We start from the raw sequence: 16,968 nt of genomic DNA, 5'->3' as shown, positions 1-16,968 counted from the left end.
AAAAATCCACCTGCAGAAAGTGGCAAACCTGCAAATAGTTAGCTTACAGTTGTTGTTACATTGTTTGGTTTTTAATGATTTTATCATCAATTTATAGAAGTGTTTTATAAAATTGTTTGATTAAATGGTTTCATAAGTATTTTTATAGGGTGATTGAAAAGGCTGTTTTATTTGTCTATCTATTAACTGGAAGGAAAAATAAAACAATAATATGCAAGATGTGGTTGCTACATTCATTCAGGCTTAAAAAAATGACAATATTGTAAGTAATCCAAAGTAATCAGATTACGTTACTCACTTGAAGTAATGTAACTGATTACGTTACAAATTACATTTTGAGTGATGTAATCAGTAATCTGTAAGGGATTGTATTTTAAAAGTAACCTTCCCAACACTGTATATCACTATCAGCTTTGCACATCTAGACTGAGATTTTTGCTCATTCTTCTTTGCAAAATAGTCAGGCCGGATGAAAAGCATCTTCAAGTTGTTCTGCCAGCTGCTTTAAGTTGTGCCATTTTGTGTGCCTGCTAGCTGTTGTTTTTCCACAGCTTTAAAATGTTCCGGTTTGTGTCAGTTTCTTGAATTCTCTTTGACTTTTGCTGTGTGACATGGTGCGTTAAAATATTAGTGTCTATAAAGGCACACATATCTTCTATCAGCACAGAACTTTAAGAGGGTGTAGAATTTACACAATGATTGATTTTAATTAAACTGCATTCTCAGATTTCTGTTCTTGGCTGACAAAAGTGGAACTTAGTATTGTGGACAACCCACGTCAATGTTTATCATGTTGTGCAATCTGAGATAATTACTGCTCACCACAAACATCATTTGTAAAAAGTGGTTATCAGAGTTACTGTTGCCTTTCTTTCAGCTCCAACTGCAAATTGTTTTTCATAAAATATGGCCAATATTGCCCAATATTTGCATAATTAATATAGAATATGTCTAGAATACTTTTAGAAATAGTAATGTGTAATGTGTATTTAACTCCCACTTATGTGGGGTTATTTCTCATAGCATGGCTACGTCCATTAATAGTTGTTTAAACTCTATTAAATTCATAAATTATATAAAATATATACATTTTCCAACAATAAAAATGTGTTTATATTCCAGTGCAGTCATGACAAAGATACAAACTACCTTTATATTTATGAAGCTCCACAATATGTTTCATTTATCCTTAATGTGGCCTGCTGGGGTCTTCCAATCAATAAGTGTGGGCACACACTAACAGGGACGTCAGGCCTGCCCAGAGTATGAGCGCTGTGCTGAGAAACACCTTTAATGGGAAATCTCTGCTCTCTGTGTGGCTTGTTAATTTAGTCCCTATTTCACTGAGCTAACTTGGTCATAATAATGACAAATGTTGCCTTAATCAAAAGATGAAAGGCAATAAATAACAGAACCATTACTTACTCCCTTATAGTACAGCAGTACTATACACAGCAGAACTGTGTTTGCAGTTTGGAAGAGAAGGTGTTTTAATAGAATGAGGAAAGAAGTCTCAGGTGAGGCTGTGTTTGTTTGTGAGGGTTACACATTCAGAGATTCAGTTCAACTTTTAACATTTTGAAATATAATTTTAATATGATGTAATGGCCAGGAACTAATTATATTATACACAAATTCAACATTCACTTTTTGACCTACTACTTATTCTACAATTGCTGCATAAATCTCATCACATTAAGAGACATCAAGAAGAAATTTACTGATATTTCATTTATGTCTAAGCATACAGTGGAGCAAAACAACACACCTTCAGAGACTCAAGACAAAGACTCTAAAATGTGCAGGTTGGTGTGCCGACTGCTTTAGGATGTGCCAGGTGCTGTGCCAGGTACTCTAAGACATTTATAGTATTTATGTGATTGCAGGTTTAAAATGTACCGGTTGGAAAGCTGGGTTTATAAAAACACTGTGTATACAGGACCACACAAGATGCAGACTTTATATAGTGCATTAAAACAATACAACACACTACAATACAATTCAGTAACCTGTGTTCATAAGCCCAACAGTAACAAGCAAGGAAAATACAGTATGCTATAAGACAGGCAGCAAGATGTATCAGCTAAACAAAGTGCATTCAGGAATAGATAATTAATTATGTTTAGCTGATCCCCAGCCAAGCAAGCTGCTTTTCTCTTAAGCTCCGACTTCCAAACAAACTAATTCATCAATCCTGATCTAAGACAGGGCCTTTAAATCAGGGTCTATTTGTTTGTTGGCCTGGGAGTCAGAGCTCAAGAGAAAATCACCTTGCTTTGTTGTGCATAGCACTGTCTATTGAGCAAAACAGGACTCCAGTTGTTGTGACTCCAGATGTGGCATTTGGCATGCCAGATGTTTTAAGATGTGCCAGTTGTTGTGCCGAATGTATTAGGATGTGCTGAGTGGTGTGTCAGCTTTGGTGTGCCCACAGTTTTAATATGTATCCATTGGTGTGCCAGCTGTTCTAAGACATACCAGTGTGTGTCAGCAGCTTTAAGATGTGCTGTTTGAGTGAAATTGAATTGAGGTGTTGCCTACACTGAGATGTTCAGGGTGGTATGCCGATTAACCTAAAATGTGCCAGTTGATTTGTCAGCTGCTTTAAGATGTCAGCTGTTTTAAGATGTGCCAGTTGTTTTGTCGGCTGCTTTAAGATTAACATTTTGAAATATAATTTTAATATGATGTAATGGCCAGGAGAAAAATAATTAACCTTACATATTATACACAAACTTAATATTTGCTTTTTGAATGTAAAGCTGGTGGTGTTATTACTTTTTGTACCACTGCTGCATAAATCTCATCATATTAAGAGACATCAAGAAGAAATACACTGATATCTTATTCATGTCTAAGCATACAGTGGAACAAAACAACACACCCTCAGAGGCTCAAGACAAATACAAAGACTCTAAAATGTGCAGGTTGGTGTGCCGACTGCTTTAGGATGTGCCAGGTGCTGTGCTGGCAGGTTTGAAATGTACCGGTTGGAAAGCTGGCTTTAAAAAGACTGTGTATAAAGGACCACACAAGACGCAGACTTTATATAGTGCATTAAAACAATATAAAACACTACAATACAATACACTACAAAACCTATGTGCAAAAGCCCAACGTGAACAACCAAGGAAAATACAACTAAACTAAACAAATAAAATGTGCCAGTTGTTTTGTCAGCTGCTTTAAGATGTGCCAGTTGTTGTGCCACCAACCTTAAGATGAGCCAGTTGTTGTGCCGGCTGCTTTAAGATGAGCCAGTTGTTGTGCCGGCTGCTTTAAGATGAGCCAGTTGTTGTGCCACCGACCTTAAGATGTGAAATGTTTCATGTCTATAGTATGCCAATTGGTGTGTCCACAGTTTTATAATGTTGATGTGGCAGCTTCTTTAGGATGTGCCAGGTGCTGTGCCAGGTGCTCTAAGATGTGCCAGTTGGCATGCTGGCTGCTTTAAAATGTACTGGTTGGAAGGCTGGATTCAAAAGTTTTCAGACACTTTTTTTGTTTACTATTTTTTTGTTTACTTCATAGCTTTAATATTATTAGTAATAAATGTATTGTGTGAAAGGGAGAAAACACATTATAAAGAGAAGAGGTGTGTTCAAACCTTTTGACTGGTTCTGTACATAAAAAAATAATTCTGAAACTCTGGACTACAACATCCACAAAGCCCAGTTCAAACTGGTGCACAATTAAAATTCATTCGGGGGAAACAGCGCCATTCGCTAGAGGTTCCCCATACCTCTAAACTTTTATCTATTTGTGTTTTTCACACAGGGGAAAAATAATATCCATGTATGATCTGATGTTGTTCGAATATTGAAATACAACGACGCGGGTAATAATAAAGTGTGTGTTATAATTTCAAGCATCGTTTAGGTTAAGGGTCGTTTCCGGGGGAAGGAGTTAATGTTGGGTTTCTGGTGTAGCGCGGCAGTTATAAACAGATTGGAGCTGAGTTTTAAAGTTAGATAAATAATTAACTGCTCGTGTTTACTTTACTTCGAGGAGCTCTTCAGCTTTTGGTAGCGGTTAATTTTTTTATAGGACAAAACACAACACCACATAACCTACAATGCCGTAAGTTTAAAGGCTTTAATTGCTGATATAACTCTAACGTTACATGTCTGTTTCCTGCATGAATCAAGCTACACAGACACACCTATCATAGATAACTTTAGCTAAATAACTTACATTTATATACACTCCTGCGTCTAAAACTATGTGCACTATAAAGTTACACACTAATCTCATTAACCTAATGAGTAGTATGCAGTATTAACGAAGCTAACTATTTAACCTAATCTAGTGTGGATTATCTGCATGGTCAATTTAATCACTTAAAATAGCCACTTTACACAGTAACTTTATGTATTAAATCTTGAACATATAACCAGGATAGTCAGTTAGTTAGCTTCACTGGATTTGAATCAAGATTCCAATATAAACATTTGAAAGTTATATTGTAACAGAGCTCACCATTATAAAAACCAATGATACTGCTTTAAATCAATCTATTCAGGTGGTGCTTGTATTTTTGTATCTGCATTCATTCAGATATTGTGGGTGAAAACTCAGTAAACAGGATTAGAACTGTGTATTATTCCAGTTCATATTAACAAACAACACTTTCTACATCCACAGGGCATAAAGGGTCACTGAATGATTTAATTAAAATGAAAATAATTTAAGGCATATTCTGCCAAGTCTGTGCTATTTCTGTCCATAGAAAATTACATGTATAAATGTAAACGAAATAACTTTAAAATACATTTTATTATTAAGCATAGTGTGCAAAGGTAAGTTATGTATAAAAAATAAAGTTCTTAAAACACTGAAAAAATAGCAATTGTTACCTGTCCCCACTCTCTAACTATAAACTATATACAATAAAATATAATTATTAAAATCCTTCAGGGATCTAATTTTTTCCATCTATGCTTTAAAAATATATATTTTTCATAATATATATTTAAGTTAAAATACACATTTTAGTTGTGTCCCTGGTTTTCCCTTATTCCTGTAACCATAACATGTTACCCCATCTGAAACATCTGGGACCTTCCACAATCACATCTACAACAGGAAGTGACATCAGTTGTTTTTTCTGAAGATCATGGGAAGACCAAAATGAAGTTCCCTCATTAGTTTTTCTGTATATTTGATCTTATTGTAACTATGACTGAGGAGGTCGATTTCAACCCTCTGTCCTGTTACCTAAATTAATTCTTAGATCTTTTTTGTTTAATTTTAAAATACAAATTTTGGGAAAATCACTAGAATGTGCTCAGTGTCCTCATACTACTGTCATATAGACCATTTAGCTATTTTTCATGTTTTTGCTAATTCTATGCTGAAAACTCAGTCCTGTTACTTTCAGTCCTGTTACTCATAAAATGCAACATAAAAATGAGTGCCAGTAACAGAGAAGAGTATTGTCCCCTGGTTTATTGATTTATTAATGTGAATATTAGTTAATGTAAACCACTTTTTTTCCAATTTTGTTTGGTTAATCTTTCATTAATTTGTTTAATAAATAGTAATTTTTTTGTCATAAATATAATTTTTTTGCGGTCAACCATTTAAACACTTTCTTGAGAGAAAATCGAAGAAATTATTTGACTTGCTTATAAACATGCTTTTTAAATGTCACATTAGTTTTGGTAACAGGATTGAGGAAAAATGTAGTCATCTTCAGTTTATAAACCTTGTAATAATTAAATTAAAATTAAGTTTAGCTGCCTGACTTTGACCAGTACATGTTTTTGGAAGATTTGGAAGAGTTACTGCAAGCAAACGGCACCCGTTTGGTGGAATGGCCCTTAAGTCATCTGCCAGATTCATCACAGATCTTAGACCAATTAAACAGCAAGTTTGGGACCACTTGATGAGTTGCCCTCTCCACCACCAAAATCAAAACACTAGCACTAGTTGAGAAAGTATCTTTTGTGGGAATGGTGCTGCATTCCTCCATTTTGAAAATGTGGTAAGAAGCAAAAAGCGTAATTTGTCCCCAATTATGAAGGCCAATTACCCAACCCGCTCATTAGGGCTCCTCCTATCACTAGTGATGCCCCAACACCAGGGGGGTGAAGAGTAACACATGCCTCCTCCGATATATATGAAGTCAGCCACCGCCTCTTTTTCAACTGCTGCTGCTGATGCAGCATAATTCGGTAGCAAGCATGCTCTGAGGAAAGCACAGCTCTGAGCCGTGCTAAGCAGCTGCTGACCAACATCCACTCAGAGCCCTCCTCCTGTTTGTAGCTTAAAATAAATCTAAAAATGTTACTGTAAAAATTATTTATGGAATGCTTTTGTTTTTGTTGCAGTGTCAAAAGAAATCTTCCATCAGCAGATAAAGAAAACGTAAGAACTACACTGACAACTTTTAAGTAAATTAAGAAAAGGTCCCCTCCCTGACTGGTATGTCTGTCTGCCTGCCTACATGTCTGTCCTCACTGTTCGATTTTTTTAATCAATTTGTAATCTAGACTCCATCAAAGAAGCCATCTTCGAACAGGACGTACTCCCCTGTAAAAAGAACTGTACCCAAGAACCCAGCATCCAAAACTCAAGGTACTAGAATGTTCTTGTGTTTAGAAATGTAATGCTGATGATCACATTTTACTGTTTATTCTAAATAAGAAGCAGGAACCATTAACTATTGCATTTTAGCAGTATTATCATTAGTTTGGACACCTGTCTTTATTGTAGTGAGACAATGGCTTTTTGTAAGCATAACTGATGTCTTTCCTCATACTGCTTTGATGCTTAATGTCTTATCAGCAGGTAACTCCAAAACCAGTGGGAAGACTGTCAGTTCCTTAGGAAGAAAGGAGCCACAAACGGAAGAAGAGAAGTGAGTGTATTTGTTGTAAAACTCATAAAACATGTGTTGGGTAATTTAAGACAGAATCTCCTCCCAGTGTAACCAAAACCTTTCTCAGTACATATTCTGTTTCACACAGAAGTACGATTTTAGGCTGAATAACCACAGACACATTTGACTATCGGGTGTAAATACATTTAGCAGAACTTTTATCTGGATACAATTCAGATTGTAAACTGAAAACTAAAGCAATGCATTTCGAAGCCTTGACTGCTGCAGTTGAGGTAGCATTGTCCTATAAAGACTTCTTCTCAATATGCTCTTGGTCATCATATAGTGACATTGTGACACAATTTCTTTAATTATAGTGATAAAAACTTTTCTGCCTTTTTCTACTTCATTTTTGTGCCTTTACATTGCATGTGCACAGTAAATTGTGCAAAACAGTTTGGAAAAGCTTTCTACAGGGTAATGGCCGAGAAATGCAATGTATCTCAGCTGCAGACTAGGTTCACATATCTCTATAGATCAGTGGATTAATAGATCAATCTTTTAAAGCAGTCTACAACCTATAACCAAACCAAACCGTTGAAGTACCACCTACTGGGGGCTACTGTGTGGGCCTTACCCCCGTTTAAATGCAGTAAGTCTACGGAAACATGACAGAAAGCTTGAGAATGGCACCTTCTTGAACCTTAGGCTAATTATTTTGCTATTAGTTCCACATGGTTCAATTGTAGGACCTATGAAACTGTAAAGAACAGAAGTGTAAGCTTACATACAAGGTCTACCAATTTAAGAACTAGACACAAACCTCTTAGATTGAATAGAATTTATATATTCAATATAATATTTAATATTTTTGTGAATACATTCAATTTTCTGAGGTCATCTGATGTAACACCCTTGAAATGCTTTGGGTACCACAGTTTGGGAAGCACTGCTGTAGATTATTACACAATTAGTTAAGTAAATTAGTCAAAAAAGAATAATAGGGGGTTGCCTCTAATCCCTCCATTCAAATGAGAGTGTGTACTAATTTTCAGCTTTATGTTTTATGTTTAGCAGTCAAAATCCACAATTAATTTGGAAAGAACTGAAGAGATTTTGCCAGTACATATTGCATGTGCATGTGTTTTGTAATTGCCTAATGTATTGTAACTTTCAGTTCTGCTAAAATGGTAACATTTAAAATCAATAATTAAAAACATGCAACATTTTCCTGTTTGGATTGTACGCAGCATCTCCATCTCCAACTTTTTTTTCTGGTTTAGTGGGAGTGATATTCTTATCAGACCATTGGAACCAAAAGACATCTCTCATCATTAGGGGATATTTCCTTTGTCCCACTTGGCTGATGGTCATTATGACTGATCAGAATTTAATGACAGGACATGGAGGGAGCTTCATCACCAGCCAAAAGCCTTTGTGATTTACACAGCACTAAAAATAGTTAGATAAGGAGTGTTTAAGAAAAGACCTATTTCCTCTCCAGCGCTTACTAACACAGAGCCCCGCGCGATCCATCAAGACAAGCATTAGTTTTGAATTTTATAGTGAAGTCATTTAAGAGGAAGCTAGTTAAATATATATAAAAACATCAATAAAGAGAATGAGCTTATGATTCATTTAAGAAAGTATTCATTTGAACGAGCCATCGCAGTGCCACACACGGAGTAGCACAGGATGTTCACTGGAACTGGATCTGAATCACAGGATCAGCGGGGAATGAGCATCATAGAGTTACAGTACAACATTTTAAACTCAGTTTGGTACAGTAATTGATGTTGTCTAAGACAGTGGTTTTAAACGTTCTACAGAACTGTAATTATATTCTGCCAAATTTGTTTGGCTCAGATAATATAAAAAATCTTTTAGTCGCACAGTGGGAAATGTGTAAATACATATATATACATTATAACTGAGTTTTTTTTTTTTTTTTTATAAAAATATAATAAGAATTAGGGAAGGCTTTATTTAACTAATCTCTTTTTCTCCAGAATGATTTTTTACAGATCTAAAGTGGAGGAATCTATAGGAGCAATAATGAAAACTAAGCAGGAGCTGGAGAAAGTAATGGTATGTATGGTCTCTCTTTCTTTTATTTTCCTGTACTTTTTTTACATCATGGAGGTATAATTTTGTCAATCTAATTTAACTATTTTTTTTACTTTGTATAAAGTTAAGTATGGATTTTTTTGTGTAAGGCACCAGCACTTTTTAGGTTTGTTTGCTGAATTTATTATTTTGGAGAAGAAAACAAGAACACGCCATAAAGTGTTTATATTATTGTGTTTTAGCATAATAATATGCGATTGCTTTTGCAAATTTCATATACCCCAAGGGATACGGATGTGTTTGTTTACATGTGTATTCAGTAAAACCCTAACACAAAAAATATATATATAATTTTATTCGTTTTAAAACAGTTTACAACTTCACTGTATGTTTACCAGTTTTATGTAATTATTTAGTGATTTATTTATTTATTATTTATCTAAAGTATTTACATAAAGTATTTACTTTGTTTGTTACCCTGGATTTTTATAAATATTCTAATTATTAATATATATATATTTTAAGTACTTTTTTCTGAAGCTAACATGTCATTAGTGCCAGAGTCCTGCTCATTGATTTGATCTACTCTTGGATTACAACAATGCTAATAAAAATCACCATTCAAAATCCCTGTTAATTCTAAGTTTAGGTTTACTTTAGGTTTTTTATTAATTAGTAATCCTCAGTGTAGTAAGTAATGCACGCTGACTATACACCACTGTGTCTGTGTAATTGATTTATTCTGTAGCCAAAAGAGGGCAGCAGTGAGCTGTGCAGCATCTTGCTGATGAGTCCTGCTGATCTGCACACTGAGCTGGAGAAACACAAAGAGCTGAGTGAGTCCTCATCACCCCTCACCATGTAGCTTCACCATTCCTACGCTCATAATCACAGCTGCTGTCTGCATACTGCATTTCTATATTCCTTCCTCTCAGTATTCAGAAATAGACTTATATTAAGAAACAGTATTTATAGATTTGTGTTTTGTGGTGAATGAAATAATTATTTATTCTCTACTTCAAATTTTTTCTTTTCTTATCTTTCCAGCATCTAAGGTTGGTGTTTGTGTAAATGCACCACAGAGGCATGAAGATTGCCTTCTAGGTGAGTGAATTAATAATAAAATTAACTTGAGCTAGTAGCCACTGATTGGTTAAATTCTGTTCCAAATATGATTTAATCCCTGTTCAAGTAGCAGTCAGTTTTTACCATAGAAATTTGCGAACAGAGATATGTATTCACATTGTGTATAGATATTAATATTGTTTTATGAATGCAGTAAGAATGCATACTATATGTAATGTATGTAATAAATTATATATATATTATATAATGAATTTACCATTACAATAAAAAAGGGATTTGTTGCAGTTTGGAAAAACTCAATTTAAATAAATGTTTTACATTTTAAATTTGCATTGGCAGCTTTTGGCACATGCTCTCATCTGGAGTGACTTAAATTTGTGTTCTGGAAAGAGCCAAATGTAGTGTTAGGAGTCAGATTGTTGTCTTTTTTAGCCATTTTTCATTTTCCTTGTAGCATAATGTTACATTTATCACAAATGCTGTATCTCCATAATGGAAGCTTTTATTAGAACTAAATTTTTTTTTGTAATTTTGGAGCGTTTCTGTTGGTCTTTTCATCATAAAATTTCGGCACAATGTAAAAACCTGCCAGATTCTCATTGAAGCAAAAAGTGAAACATTTTACAGGCAAGGTTTTTGTCTGACAGTGACAATATTTTATTGAATACATATCTGTAACTTTAAAACAATTTGTTTTTGTTTTAAAATGTCGAAATGTGTTTTGTAATTTTTATGTAATTGGACACACCTCTTCTCATTCAATGTATTTTATTTTTTTTATATATACATTTTTATATTGTAAATTTGATTTTGAAGACATTACAGCTATACAGGAACACATGCTGATTTATTTTGTATTTAGTAAGTGTTAAACAAACCAGAATATATACATATATACAATTTTATACTTTAGATTTTTCTGAGTAGTCCTATTTAGCTTTTATAACAGGTCTGCACACTCTTTTGGGTTTATTTTTTTATCTCAGTGGTTTCATGAGGTTGAGTCACCTGGAATAGTTTTGTTAGCATGAACAATAGTGGCTGCTGTTCCTTCACACTGTGAAGCTCCAGCTCATCCCAAATGACCCATCTCAGTTGATGAGGTTTAGATCAGGGGATTGTGGACTTCAAACATTTTGTTTGTTTAATATGTAATTCCATATGTGTCCCTCAACTGTTTTGATGTATTTAATATTAATGTAAAATGTAGAAAATACATTAAATTTAGACAAATATTGAATAAGAAGGTGTGCTCAAACTTTGGACTGGTACTGTGTATATATTGTGGCTAATGAGCATGTATTTGGCAACAGTCAATTCAGCCTATAAAACAACACCAAAGTAGTTTTTTTTTTCCTTTCAGATTTTTATTAAACATAACAGTACACATATATTTTTAGTGTTGAAAAGTTCCATAAAGCCAGAGCACTAATAGCACATTAGTAAGAGAGTGACTATCAGACTTGCGATCCACATTCAGATGAGCGCAGAACGATCAGAGTTTGACAGAACGATCATTGTTTGTCTCTAACAGGAGGATAAGTGGTGCGCCGTATTGAATTGATTCAAATCACAGTATTATGATTGTGACCTTTTTGCTTTGCTTAAATGCGTCTGAGAAAGAAAACATTTGGAGTTCCAATCATTTACGGTTCGTGATTGATTTCAGGCTCGGAAGATTTTGGTTTTGTTCACATGAGGTTTTTGAGAAGGCTTTGGCATTTTCTGGACTCTGGCTTTATCGCAGCGAGATGACCATAAAAAAATGTTCGCTGCAATCACTGCCCGAATAAAAGACTCCTTCTTTCTCGAGAGCAAGAACAACATTTAGTTTTCATAACACAAACAGCCGAGCGCTTCTGTTCGTGGGACAGAATTAATTTGATTATTTCAAGCATGTATTGTGCCTTCAGCCAAGTTGCACTTGTGATCCAGTCACATAATGGTGATTTGTAGCAAGTGAATGGGGGGGATTGTAATGACGTTCAGCATGTTTTTAAGATAAGGTCGTTCGAATTGTTTTAATTAGTCACACTAAAGGACCTCGGCGTATGCGCTGCTTGTAGCTTAACACCACAGGAATGTCACATTTTTGATCACATGGTGGAGCATGAAATTTATCAGTGTGCAGAGCCTGTCTTACAACAACAGAGTACACTATGTTTTCACATTGATCGCCCCACACTGTGAATTGAGCTTCTGTTGCTGTGAGACATACATTCAGTAAACAGTTTGTTATTCAAGGCTGCGTAGGGGCACAGCTATGGATGTGTCGGCGTGTGGAATCGGGGCAGATGATCTTGATGTTTTCAGACTCGCATTGGGTTAAATGTTTGCTTTGCTGAGAAAGAGAGAAGGGAATGAGGAAGATAGAGAGATGTGTATCTGTCATTCATGTAGAAATGATTACAAAATAAGGATGGAGTGGAGTTTTATTTTTATAAGCAGAACGAGTGACAACATACATTATATAATAGCAAACAAACCTTTAATTTGTTGCACCATTAAAAATTCAACATTAAAGTTTGATTTGTGGAACCTTTCAAGATAAAGTAGTAAAGTAGCAAAGGGTTTAATGGTGGGACATAAGCACTGAAAGTTACATTTTACTTTATTGCTATTAAGGTCTTCTATTAGGGTCCTTCAACTTGTTTCTTTTTCACATGCGTCTCACACTCCTCACACAAGCAAACGCAGACACCCGAGCTGATGTGATTATGAGGATATGACATTAAGTTTGTGTCATGGCCAAGTTGAGCGGCAGAAACTGTGATACCGCCAAGACAGCTGAGAAAATTAACAAGACAAACATCCAAATCTGTGTTTCTACTGCTGGTCTTCTTCTGCTCCTAAACATTCCCAGTAGAGCTGCAGCTAACAATGATTTAATATTTGATAAATCATCAGATGTTTTCCAATTAACTGATTATTAATCAGATAAAAAAGATTTCCAAAAAAATCCAATTTCCAGCATTTTATTTTATAAACCAAACTGTCTTTGTACTAATTTTGTAATTGTATAAGGAACACACAACCTACCATTATTCAAATAGTGTTTAGATAAATAATTAAACAATGAATTTTGTTCAATAACACAACAGTGTATTTGTCAACATACACTTGGTAGTGATTCTTCCACTTCCACACAACATGAGAGTCATAAAAGAGCTAAAAAAAAAAGGCTGTAACTGCTTCTGCATTAAGGTGGTACAAGGACTTGCTAATCATGAGTGAGATCTAAAATTTACTGAAAATGAGCAACATCTTGTTTAACTATTCTAGCAGGCTCTAGTAACATTGAGTGAGAGAATAAATAGAACTTGCTGCTAGCGTAACTAACACTATGGTTATTTTGAAACTGCTGCTTGAACTGCAAAATTTAAGGTGGAATATAAGGTGGAAGGGAAAACTTGAGGGGGAAAATGCTAAGGCTAACTTATTTGCTAAATGTTAGTGAGATATATATTTTCTAAGAATGAGGCACATCTTGTTTAACTACTCTAGCAGGCTCTAGTATATTAAGTGAGAGAATAAAAAATGGAACTTGCTGCTAACGTTAGCTTAACTAAAACTACATTGGTTTTGAAACTACTGGTTGAGCTGCCACATTTAAAGGTGGTATTTAAGGTGAAAGGAAGAACTTGAGGGGGAAAATGCTTTTGCTAACTTATTCGCTAAACGTTAGTGAGATGTACATTTACCGCATTAAGAATGACACACATCTTGTTTAACTACTCTAGCAGGCTCTAGTAATATTGAGTGAGAGAATAAAAAATGGAACTTGTTGCTAACGCCCATAGGAACATTGACTGAGAGAACAGAATGAAATTAATTTCCTACGAACTAGGCATGAGTATTTCACCCATGACTCCAACATGCATCTAGATTAATGGTGCTTTAATGCTAAGGCTTTGCTTGATTTACTGCCCCACATTAGGGGTAGTTTCTGTACTTATGTGTACAATAACGTAGATCCAGATAACTGATTATTAAATTAGTTGCCAACTATTTTAATAATCAACTTTAACCGATTTAATCGATTAGTTGTCGCAGCTCTAATTCCCAGTGGCTTCTGCAAACCTACCTGGTGGTTGTAGGCCCTGAAGTAATAACCAGGAGGTTAGGAGAGCATAATCAAACTCAATCGGCTGAAGACTAAAGAGAAAGACTGAGAAACACTAGAAAGGGGCATGATTCTCAATACACTGCAGAAAGTTTTAGTAAGCAGTCTTGAAGTCTCACTCCCAACAGTTGAACCGGCTGTAAATTTTCTTAACTCGTTCACGCATTACCAAGTGGCCAGGCTGGCACGGCATGTGCTGATGAGCGCAAAATGGAAAAGAGAGCACGATAATTCTGGGGCAAGTTTGCTGCTCAGACTAGAGAGTATTGATTATTTGTGTGTTTCGAGAGATTTGGAAAATTCAATTAAAGGAGTTGAGCAAAGGATTCATAAATCGGCCCTCGCCTCCGCCCACCGCCCGCCCCTACAGAGACATTGTTATGTTCTAAATCAATGTTGCACTTCACAATATATTTTCTTTGGAGCATGAAAATAAATAACATTTAAACAGTTCTGCTTACTGCTGAAACAAGTTTTATCTTCACCAGAGCCCTCTGTCACTGCGAGGCGGCCGCCGGCGCGCACTGCTGAGGTAGTAACGGATTTTTATGGCAAATGTTCCATAAGAAAATCCTATATAATGTGAATTTTGCGATGGAAAAATGAGGAGGAAGGGGACGGATCAGCAGTATAAAAATTGATCAGGCCGCAGATGGGGTCGAGTCATGGGAGATTTGTAAGACAGCCTTAATAGACTGTATTAAAGAAAGATTCCTTTAAAATGTAATAAAACAAATAGGTTTTCAGCAGTTGGCTGGGGAAAAGGGTCACAGACCCTGCTCTCGCCACATCAATCTGGCACTGTTGATGGATAAATGGGGTCTGTTTGGGCTGGATTTTATGCTTTTTTATGCTTTTTTCTTTGGAAAACAGAGACACAATTAAAGGCATGCCGTATATTAGAGAGCATTTGGTAGGACAGGTGACTGGCTCTTTTTTTTTTTTTTTTTTTTCCTAGGCTTTGATACAGATTCCATCATATGCTTTTATGACCACATACATCTGCAGCGGAATTTCAAATTGAATACATCACTATGATCTGAGGAATGTTATAGTTTTCTCATTTGAATACAGATTACAGGTGTGGCTTGAGCTATGTTAGAGCTATCAGTGCTATCTTTGGGGTTTTATCTCGTACTGTTACATTTGTAACCTGACTGTATGCTTTGTCAAAACTGATCATGTAGAGTGTGTATTCCCTTTGTGTGGCTCTCACAGGTAGAACGCAGACTGGCAGCTCGTATGAGTTTCTGAAGGAAATCTTAAGGCAAGTCTTCTGTTTTTCTCATTTACACACACTTGCAAATGCAATAGCTCCGCTCGTCTTTGGAGATGCTGCATCTTATTGTCAGCGCGCCTGATGCACGCCGAGCAGCCTGTCAGTCTGGAGGCAGTGAGACGTCTGGGTAGCTGCCAGTCAATTCGGCATGTGTCAAAAGCAGACGGCGCAGCAGACACCTTCCCATTCGGCCCGAGACACGTTTAAACTGAACTTGCTCTCCTCGAGGGCTCCTGCTTTTCCTTTTCGCCCACAAGCTGACAAAATGTTGATTCTACGATGTGCGCCGAGCTGCGCTGCTGCAAAAATGTTTGGACCTCTGGCATGCTGTCACATTAGAGCTGATGCAGACGGAGATATATACATGCACATTGGAAAAAGCTGGAAAAAAGATGTAAACACTTCTTGCAGCTTCTCGTAGAGTAGTGAAATTCTCTTTTTCTGTGTTGTTTGTGCACATACACCTTGATGTTTGCATGGCTGAAGTGGTATTGTTTTATCTTATATATATATGTTTTCTCTCTTGTCTCTGTATTTGGCAGTGGCTGAGATGGCCAATCTGAACAACAGCTGGTGGGCCCACACAAACCATTTCCTATTTCGGCTCAAGGTGGATCATATAACTCTCACTTTATCACCCCTAGAGGCCACGTGAAGGACAAAAGCGCAAGGTGGCTCATTAACAGGACGGTTTCCTCCATGTACCACATAAAAATACATGTGTTGACACACTGTGGATAAGCTATATGTAGTGTGATATAGTGATATACAGCTCTGGACAAAAAATAAGAGATTACTTCAGTTTCTAAATCAGTTTCTCTAATTTTGCTATTTGTAAAATGAACATTGTTGTTTTATTCTAAAACTTTATAAATAAAATTTTTGTCATTTTGAGCATTTATTTGCAGAAAATGAGAAATGGCTGAAACAACAAAAAATATGCAGAGCTTTCATACCTCAAATAATGCAAAGAAAACAAGTTAATATTCATAAAGTTTTAACAGTTCAGAAGTTAATATTTGGTGTAATAACCCTGGTTTTTAATCACAGTTTTTATGCATCTTGGCATGTTCTTCTCCACCAGTCTTACACACTGCTTTTGGATAACTTTATGCCACTCCTGGTGCAAAAATTCAAGTAGTTCAGCTTGATTTGGTGGCATGTGATCATCCATCTTCCTCTTGATTATATTCCATCGGTTTTCAATTTGGTAAAATCAAAGAAACTCATTTTTTTTTTTTTTACAGAGCTGTATTTCCAACTGTTTACTATCCTTAAACCTGACCCATTAGCACTCATCTAATTAGGCTTTTCCCAGACTCTTTCCATAAACAAATATTGACATGACATGAACTGTATTTAGATAATTTAATATAATATACTGTATAATCAGTAGCATCATACGAGTATTTAGCACTCACCTAATTAGGCTTTTCCCAGACTCTTTCCAGACCACTATATGGACAAGTGTTAGGATACCTGCTTATTCATTGTTTTTCCTAAAATTAATGGTATTAAAAAGAGTTTATTCTGCTTTTGTTTGAGTAACTGTCTCTTTTGCCCAGGGAAAGCATTGTACTAGATTTTACT

The 16,968-nt window shown here is 35.7% G+C and overlaps 1 protein-coding gene across 2 annotated transcripts; it reads left to right on the top strand.

Moving 5' to 3' along the window:
• The first annotated feature begins 3,837 nt into the window (after positions 1-3,837).
• si:dkey-148h10.5 (integrin subunit beta 3 binding protein) lies at positions 3,838-16,911 on the top strand. 2 transcript variants are annotated; one of them, XM_022664561.2, is made up of 9 exons: positions 3,838-4,080; positions 6,333-6,369; positions 6,495-6,579; positions 6,790-6,862; positions 8,833-8,911; positions 9,639-9,726; positions 9,938-9,994; positions 15,318-15,366; positions 15,921-16,911. In XM_022664561.2, exons 1-9 carry the CDS (start codon positions 4,076-4,078, stop codon positions 15,925-15,927), a joined length of 480 nt encoding a protein of 159 aa, XP_022520282.2. In that variant the 5' UTR covers positions 3,838-4,075; the 3' UTR covers positions 15,928-16,911. The 2 variants fall into 2 exon arrangements, with proteins under 2 accessions (XP_022520282.2, XP_015461072.2); XM_015605586.3 differs by having other exon boundaries at positions 3,846-4,080; positions 6,793-6,862.
• Positions 16,912-16,968: the final 57 nt, after the last annotated feature.

Source organism: Astyanax mexicanus, chromosome 5 (genome assembly GCF_023375975.1).
Source record: "Astyanax mexicanus isolate ESR-SI-001 chromosome 5, AstMex3_surface, whole genome shotgun sequence".
Taxonomy (NCBI): Eukaryota; Metazoa; Chordata; class Actinopteri; order Characiformes; family Acestrorhamphidae; genus Astyanax; species Astyanax mexicanus.
Note: the sequence above shows the minus strand (reverse complement) of the source record. Positions and strands in the feature narration are given on the sequence as shown.

Excerpts from the sequence above, each read along its gene's own strand:
- si:dkey-148h10.5 (XM_022664561.2), top strand. Across the intron at positions 9,727-9,937 it reads GGAGAAACACAAAGAGCTGA|CATCTAAGGTTGGTGTTTGT; the intron begins GTGAGTCCTCAT and ends TTATCTTTCCAG. Across the intron at positions 9,995-15,317 it reads GCATGAAGATTGCCTTCTAG|GTAGAACGCAGACTGGCAGC; the intron begins GTGAGTGAATTA and ends TGGCTCTCACAG.